We start from the raw sequence: 9,661 nt of genomic DNA on the forward strand, positions 1-9,661 counted from the left end.
CATCTGGAATAATACCAAAATCAAAGAATGTATCTTCATGGGGGATCCAAGATGGCACAACCAGTGTGCACAGTATCTGAGGGGCAGAGGATCTGAAACTCCATAATTGGTAAGTGGAGGGGCAGCTGAACCCAGAACAATGACATCGAGGCTTTTGGGGAGAAAGGGGACAAACCCTGAACTGAGACCAATAGGATACAGGTCAACTGCAGATTTCCCTGGGAACTCAATTCCCAGGCACTTGCACTTTACCGGGAGGAGGCATCAGCAGAGGCAGTTGAGGCGGCCCACAGTGCATGCAGCTCCCAGCACAGAACACCCTGCTTGAGATTTGAGAAAGAGAATTCTCAATACCCCAGCATTTCCCCACAACAGGCCTCCCTTTTCCCCTCCTTGGCAGAGGCAGAGGCTACAAAGATGGTCCACAGTGCCTGCCACAGAGCGCAGTACCCAATCCATAGTGCCTACAGCTCCTAGCAGAGCGCAGTGCTGCGGCTCTACCAGGCCAAGCAGGCCCACAGCTCCCCAGGGCCTTCCAGAAGGCATCTGTGCCAGCGACCTCCTAGTTCTGCTGTGGTAGCTAGACTCCCAGTGGACTGCAACACCAGCCACCAAGTTCTGCAGCAACACTGGGATTCTTAGGACAGCATTATCAACATTGAAACCCCTGCCCTGCGGATCTACCAATGAAGTCCAGGCAATCAACTCCTGGAGCCCAGACAGATCTGAACACCAAAGGAGAGTATGACAGGACTGTACAACATTGAGGTTCAGGAAATCAGTTCAGGTGCATTGTGCCCACAAACTGTGCCCACAAACTGTGCCCGCAAACAGCACTAGCATCCACACCCTCTCCTTCACCTGCACCCGCCCTACATTCTAAGCATCTACACTCTCTAGCAGTTTCCCCTTCAAGAAACATTTACACACACACAAGCATGCTTTTGGGATCCCCGCAATTGTGAATCTGCGCCAGCGGCTTTTCCTCCCTGAGGTACAGCTGAAACACCAACACTCACAAACCAGTGAACCTCTCTAATCTTCCTGAAGAATACTCCAGACACCAGAGAAAGATGGACCCAGGCTGAAGTACAGACTCCAGGAACAAACAGTGAAGGTTACAGATAAGCAGATGGCCAGAGAGAGGTCTGCAAAAGAACACATCCCCCAAAAATCATCAAGACTTCACCAGCAACCTGCAAAATCAATGGATATTTCAATTCATCAGAAACACAGAAAAATGACTTTAAAGCTATGCTTATCCACTTATTAGAGGCACATAAAGAGGAAAAAAACAAATCTCTCAAAGAAATAGCCACACAAATGGAGGCAAATAAAAAGGAAATGAACAAAGCTTTCAAAGAAGTACAGACAAATATAGCTAAACAAATACAGGCACAAGTAGAGGCACAATTAGTGGCATATAGAGAGAAAACGAACAAAAAAATAGAAGCCATCATAGAGAAACAGGAATCCACATTCAAACAGATAAAGGAAATGGTGCAAGGAATGAAAACAGAATTAGAATCAATAAAGAAAACACAAACAGAAAACCCTGTAGCTGGAGAACTTAGAAAAAAGATCAGGAACCACAAAGATAAGCATCACCAATAGAATAGAAAAGAGGGAAGACAGAATCTCAGGTGCTGAAGACATACTTGCTGAAATTGATACTTCTCTCAAAGAAAAAGTAAAATCGGAGAAGTCCCAAACATAAAACATACAAGAAATCAAGAACTCCATGGAAAGGCAAAATCTAAGAATACTATAAATAGATGAAAAAGAAAATTCCAGGCTCCAAGGCATTTTTAAGAAAATCATAGAAGAAAATTTTCCTAACTTAAGAAAGAGATTTCCATAAAAATACAAGAGGCCTACAGAATAACAAATAGACTAGACCAGAAAAGAACTCTTCATATCACATCATAGTCAAAACACTAAAACTACAGAACAAAGAAAAAATATTAAAGGCAGCAAGGGAAAAAGGCCAAGTAACATAAAGGTAGACCTATCAGAATCACACCAGATTTCTCATCAGAAACTATGAAAGCCAGAAGGACCTGGGTAGATGTCATGCAGACCTCAAGAGACCACAGATGCCAACCCAGACTACTCTACCCAGCAAAGCTTTCAATCAACATAGATGGTGAAAGCAAAATATTCCATGACAAAACTAAATTTAAACACTATCTATATAGCAAACCAGCCCTACAGAAGGTACTAGAAGGAAAACACCAATCCAACGAAAACAACTACATCCAAGAAAACATAGGATAGAGATGAATTTCACAACAAAAATAACAAGAAAACAAGCAATGAATCACAGTAACAGTACCAACTCCACAATAAAAGGAACTAACATTCATTGGTCACTAGTACCTATCAACATCAGTGGACTAAACTCTCCAATAAAAAGACACAGACTAACAGAATCGTTACAGAATCAGGATCCAACATTCTGCTGCTTCCCAGAAACACACCTCTGCAACAAAGATGAACATTACCTCAGAGTAAAGGGCTGGAAAAATGTTTTTCAAGCAAATGGACCCAGAAAGCAAGCTAGGGTAGCTATCCTAATATCTGATAAAATAGATTTTCAACCAAAATTAATCAAAAAAGATGAGGAATGGCACTTCATTCTCAACAAAGGAAAAATCCACCAGGAGAATATTACAATTCTGAACATCTATGCCCCCCAATACAAGAGCACCTACATTTGTAAATGAAACATTATTAAACTGAAATCACGCATTGATCCCAACACCTTAATAGTGGGAGGCTTCAACACTCCATTCTCACAAAGGGGCAGATCATGTAGATAGAAGCTCAATAGGGAAATTATGCCACTTACAGAGGTCCTAAAACTAATGGACCTAATAGATGTCTACAGAACTTTTCACCCAAACACCAAAGAATTTACCTTTTTTTTCAGCACCTCATGGAACCTTTTCCAAAATAGACCCTATAGCTGGTCACAAAACAAGCCTCATCAGATACAAGATGATTAAATTAATCCCTTGTCTTCTATCTGACCACCATGGACTAAAGCTGTACCTCAACAACAACAGAAATAATAAAAAGTCTACACGCACATGGAAACTGAACAACTCCCTACTCAATGACAGCTGGGTTAGGAAAGAAATGAAGAAAGAAATTAAAGACGTCCTAGAATTCAATGTAAATGAAGGCACAACATACCCAAACTTATGGGACACAATGAAAGCAGTGCTAAGAAGAAAATTCCACTAAGTGCCTAGAAGAAGAAATTAGAAATATCTCATACAAGCAACTTAATGGCCCACCTGAAAGTCTTAGAAAAAAAGAAGCAGACACACCAAATAGGAGTAGATGGCTGCAAATAATCAAATTCAGGGCTGAAATAAAAAAATTAAAATGGAATAAAACTATTCAAAGAATCAATGAAACAAAGAGCTGGTTCTTTAAGATAATCAACAAGATAGACAAACCCTTAGGCAAACTAACTAAAAGCCAGAGAGAAACTATCCAAATCAGCAAAATCAGAAATAAAAGGGTGACACTGAGGAAATCCAAACAATCAATAGGTCTTACTTCAAAAGCCTATATGCCACAAAATTTGAAAATCTAAAGGAAATAGACAATTTTCTTCATAGATTCCATTTACCAAAATTAAATCAAGATCAGTTAGAAAGATTGAATAGTCTCATATCCCCCAAGGAAAAAAAAAGCAGTCATCAAAGGTCACCCTTTGAGAAAAAAAAAAAAAAAAAGCCCAGGGCCATATGGTTTCAGCACAGAATTGTACCAGACCTTCAAAGAAGTGGTAACTCTAATTCTCTTCAAATTATTCCACAAAATTGAAACAGAATGAACATTTACAATCTGATTCTCTGAAGCCACAGTCACCTTGATACCTAAACCAAACAAAGACCCAACTAAAAAAGAGAACTTCAGACCTATCTCTCTTATGAACAATGATGTCAAAATACTCAATAAAATACTGGCAAACTGAATCCAAGGACATATAAAAGATATCATCCACCATGACCAAGTAGCCTTCATCCCAGGTATGCAGGGGTGGTTCAATATACAGAAATCCATCAATGTAATCCATTATATAAACAAACTGAAGAAGAAAGACCACATGATCATCTCCTTAGATGCTGAAAAAGCATTTGACAAAATCCAACACCCTTCATGTTTAAAGTCTTGGAGAGATCAGGGATACAAGGCACATACCTAAACATAGTAAAGGCAATATACAGCAAGCCTATATCCAACATCAAACTAAACAGAGAGAAAATTAAATCAATCCCACTGAAATCAGGGACAAGGCAAGGGCACACTCTCTCCATATCTCTTCAACATAGTTCTTGAAGTCCTACCTAGAGCAATAAGACAATTAAAGGAGGCCAAGAGGATACAAATTAGAAAGGAAGAAGTCAAAGTATCACTATTTGCAGATGATATGATAGTATACCTGAGTGATCCCAAAAATTCTACCAGGGAACTCCTACAGCTGATAAACACCTTCAGCAAAGTGGCTGGATACAAAATTAACTAAAAAAAAAAATCAGAAGCCCTTCTGTATAACAAAGAAAAATGGGATGAGAAAGAAATTAGGGAAACAACACCCTTCACAATAGCCACTAATAACATAAAGTACCTTGGTGTGACTCTAACTGAGCAAGTGAAAGACTTGTTTGAAAAAAAACTTCAAGGTTCTTAATAAAGAAATTGAAGACAATGTCAGAGATGGAAGGATCTCCCATTCTCATGGATCAGTAGGATTAACATCGTGAAAATGGCCATCCTGCCAAAAACAATCTAGAGATTCAATTCAGTTACCATCAAAATTCTTTACAGACTTTGGAAAAACAAAAAAAACCTCAGAATTTCCAAAACAGTCCTTCTTGTAAAGGACTGTTTTGGAAATTCTGGGTTTTTGTTTGTTTGTTTGTTTGTTTGTTTGTTTGTTTTTGGTGTTATCTCTATCCCTGATCTCAACTTGTACTACAGAGTAATAGTAATAAAAACCACATAGTACTGTTATAGAAACAGAATGGTAGATTAATGGAATTGAATTGAAAACACTGAAATAAACCCACACACCTGTGGATACTTGATTGTTTACAAAAACCATACAGTGGAAAAAAAGATAGCATCTTCAACAAATGGTGCTGGTCTATCTGGATGTCTACATGCAGAAAAATGAAAATAGATCCATATTTATCACCCTGCACAAAACTAAAATCCAAGTAGATCAAAGATCTTAACATGAAACCAGATACACTAAATCAGTTAGAAGAAAAAGTGGGGAAGAGCCTCTACCTCATTGGCACAGGAGACAACTTCCTGAACAGAACACCAACAGCACAGGCTCTAAGATCAACAAAGAATAAATTGACCTCATGAAACTGAAGAGCTTCTGTAAACAAAGGACACTGTTGTCAGAAGAAAACGACTGTCCACAGACTGGGAAAGGGTCTTCATCAACCCTATATCTGACAGAGGGCTAATAATCCAGAATATATAAAGAACTCGAGAAGTTAAACAGCAACAAATCAGTTAATCCAATTAAAAAATGCGGTACAGACCTAAACAGAAAATTGTCAATAGAGGAATATCGAACGGCAGAGAAACACTTAAAGAAATGCTCAACTTCCTTAGTCATCAGGGAAATGCAAGTCAAAACAACCCTGAGATTTCACCTTTCGCCCATCAGAATGGCTAAGACCAAAACCTCAAGTGACAACACATGCTGGAGAGCATGTGGAGAAAGGGGAACCCTACTCCATTGCTGGTGGGAATGTAAACTTGAACGACCACTTTGGAAATCAATCAGGCTCTTTCTCAGACACTTAGGAATAGCGCTTCTTGAAGATCTAGCTATACGACTCCTGGGCATATATCCAAAAGATTCTCAAGTATACAACAAGTACATTTGCTCAACCATGTTTGGAGCAGCTTTATTTGTAATAGCCAGAAGCTGGAAACAACCCAGATGCCCCTCAGTGATGAGCAATGGATACAGCAATAGTGGTACATGTACACAATGGAATATTACTCAGCAATAAAAACAAGGAAATCATGAAATTTGCAGGCAAATTCTGGGAACTAGAAAAGATCATCCTGAGTGAGGTATCCCAGAAGCAGAAAGACACACCGGGTACGTACTCACTCATAAGTCGATATTAGATATATAATATAGGATAAACATTCTAAAATCCATATATCTAAAGAAGCTAAACAAGAAGGAGGACCCAGGGTAAGATGATCAACCCTCACTTAGAAAGACAAATGGGATGAGCATTGGAAGAAGGAGAAAACAAGAAACAGGACATGAGCATACCAGGGAGGGCCTCTGAAAGGCTCTGCAATAAAAGATTTTCTGGAGGTATCTCCATTTCTGGTCTTAACTTGTAATAACAATACTAAAAACAGCATGGTACTGACATAGAAACTGACTGGTAGATCAATGGAATCAAATAGAAGACCCTGAAATAAATTTCCACACTTAATGGACACCTGATTTTTGACAAAGATGCCAAAACCATTCAATGGGAAAAGTCTCAGCATTTGCCTTGATACCCTGCAGGGTAAAGCCTTTCAGAGGGGACATGTGGTTTGGCAGTATCTCACACAGACTGAAGCATTTGTGTGTCCCACAGCCTTGCTCTGACAAGGTTGGAGTGCCAGCTACAGAAGCATTCATCATGTTATTAGAATTCCAGTTATTACTCAAGTTACAACTGAAGGTATAGCCAGAGTGCCTGGAAATGGAGTCTGAAGGGTCATAGTCAAAATACAAATGCTCCTGGGGCCTGATCCATACATTTCCTCTCAGTAAACCTTCCTTGGCTAAAATTCTGTGTCTGTGTCAACCACAAATCTTTTACATCTACTGAAAGAGACAGTTTTTCAGTAGATAGTAACTGTTAGATTGAGATCGATGGACACGGCTTGGAAGTAAAGAAAGACAGACACTCGTTAGAATAATTGAAGAACACTAGTCATTCTGCAGGAGTGGAGACTGTGCATATGGCACAGGGGCTTTGGGGCATAGGGGGAGAAAGGAGAACTTTGGGGATTGTAAGATTATATGTTCAGGTCCATTACCGTGCAGCCTCCAAGTGGTTGAGATCAGCAGGGGCTAGTATGTTGCTCTCCTTATCAAGAGCTTCCTGGATCCCAATGGGCCACAGGTGTTCTAAGTTAAGGCAACTTTACTATCTGGAGCATCTCAGTCCTCTGAGGCTTTTAGGTCATTCGCCCTTCAGCAGCAAGCTTGTCATTGTATGGGAGTACTCTTCAGAGAGTGCACAAAACTTCTTAAAATTATTTATTTTTATTTTATGTGCATTGGTGTTTTCCCTGTATGTATGTCAGTGTGAGACTATCATATCCTGAAGTTACAGACAGTTGTAACTGTAATTTAACCTGGGTCCTCTGGAAGAACAGTCACTTGTATACATTCGCCATTCAGTTTTCCCCTCTTCTATTAAAAATTAAGTTCACTGAGGGGTGGGGAAGTGACTCACCTACTGTCTTAGGGTTTCTACTGCTGTGATAAAACACCATGATTAATATATCATGGCAGAGAGGAAGGGATTTATTTCGTCTTACAACTTTCAGGCCACTATCCATCGCTGAGGGAAGTCAGGGCAGGAACGGAAGCAGAAGCTATGAAGGAGCACTGCTTGCTGGTTTGCTCCGCACGGAGCTTTCTTATGTAGCCCAGGTCCAAGTGCCAGAGACGGTGCTGCGCACAGTGCGCCCGGCCCTCCCACATCAGTCAAGGCAATCACCCACACTTTCCTACAGGGAATCAAATAATATCCCTTCTTCCAAGATATGTCTCAGTTTGTGTCAAATTGGCAAAAAACCAACCAGCACACATACATTCCTTCCTGTGGAGTTGGGGACACTAAAGGTGTGGAACAGTTATTTGTTGCATCAATAATAATTTAAGAGAAAGAACATGAAGACTGTAATTTCAGCCTTTTCCTAAGTCATTTCTGCATGTTGTCTGTTTTAAACTTCTGCTCAACATTCCAAGATTATCTAGAAAGTTTCTGTTGACTGACTTACACTTAGCCTTATTACTACTCTCAAAGGTACTATCACATGCTCTTGTCTTAAACTTTTTTTTTTTGACACATTGTCTGGTGCCATTGGCTATAACCAACCCTGCTCTGTGCTCATCTCATACAAGGCCCAGAGTATGGGCATGTTATATGAGGTTCTAGTTAAGTTTCATGGGCAAGAATTTATCAGTTTTTTGCCTGGCATTTCCTTTTAGTGATGATCTACTAGTAAATGAGAATCTTAGATTGTTTGGACCAATGTCTTATCTGTAAAGCACACACTACCCTTGCCTGTTAGATGTTAGGATCAACATGTGGACAGTGGCCAGCAGTGTTTACAGCCTCTATTTTTTTTTAATCTTTTCCTATTTTGCTGACTGTTTTCCCTATACTTCCCTGGTAATTAAGCATGTGCTCCAGGTGCCTTTTTAAAATTACTCAGTGTTCACTTCGTAAAGTAGAAAGGTGTTAAGATAGATAAATGTGCATTTTGTGGTTTTGAAGTGAAAATTGGAAATGTGGAAATAATAACAAAGACTGGATTTGGCAGCGTCTCCTAAAATCCTGTTTGGTCAGTAGTCCTCTGAAACCAATCATTTGTAGCCACTGTGATACAGAATTTTTAGCGAGCATCTTACTGTTAATGGCTTCTATTTTGGGGACACCTCGGAGGTTTTCAGAGTGAGTATCTAACTGGTGTTTTCCACAGGAGGAATGTCCCAGAATGAAACAGTCCAGAGTGAACCCAGGCTAGTCGCATGCCCTCCTGGCTGGAGGCTTCTCACAGCTTGCTGGATCTCTGTGCCTCGCTAATGAGGAGTGCTATTCTGAGGCCCCAGAGAATCTTTGGGCATTTTTGTCACAGTTCTGGAGCCTGGCTTCAGCCTGTGGCTTAAACTCTGGGCTCATGTCCATGTTCCTTGCAGGTTCCTGCTGATGATGGGCGTGCTGTTCTGCTGTGGAGCTGGTTTCTTCATCCGCCGGCGCATGTATCCACCACCACTTATTGACGAGCCCACATTCAATGTGTCCTACACCAGGCAGCCACCAAATCCTGCTCCAGGTCAGCCAGCCACATCCTTATCTGTCCTCCTTAGAGTATGTGGGACCTCTTCACTCCTTCTATAATGCCATAGAATGTGCTAGAAGAGACAAATCAGGCTATTTGGTCATTTAAGTTCTGATGACCAACTTTATTGTTTGTTCCTGCTGGTAGCAATGCAATATATTATACTGCGTGTGTGTCATCTCATGGTGTTATATTGTTATTGATTATCCTGTGTGAAGGATATATGGTTTATATATGCATACAAACATTTTCCATTTTCTTTAATTTATAAAGCTAATTCATGTATGAAATTTTTATAAATAGACAGTAATAACCCTACCATTCTTAATCCATCTGGAGCAAATATTATTTTATTAGATCATAATTGATTTGATATTATATGATTGCTGGTAAATTTTCTAAATTTTGTTTTGCCTTTAAAAAAATTACTCAGTAAGTGTATTGTGTACCTATTCTGAATACTCATGATCTACTGCATAAGTATAGTATAGTATAGTATAGTATAGTATAGTATAGTATAGTATAG

General features: G+C 39.8%; 1 protein-coding gene across 1 annotated transcript in view; it reads left to right on the plus strand.

The window, feature by feature from the left end:
* The window catches only part of Vopp1 (VOPP1 WW domain binding protein), a 72,947-nt gene that overhangs the window by 57,834 nt on the left and 5,452 nt on the right, over window positions 1–9,661 (plus strand). Inside the window, exon 4 of the mRNA XM_055612996.1 lies at window positions 8,993–9,129. Coding sequence (XP_055468971.1) covers window positions 8,993–9,129 — 137 coding nt within the window. The remainder of the gene's footprint in view (window positions 1–8,992; window positions 9,130–9,661) is intronic.

Source organism: Psammomys obesus, unplaced genomic scaffold, assembly GCF_907164565.1.
Source record: "Psammomys obesus unplaced genomic scaffold, mPsaObe1.curated_primary_1811, whole genome shotgun sequence".
NCBI lineage: Eukaryota > Metazoa > Chordata > Mammalia > Rodentia > Muridae > Psammomys > Psammomys obesus.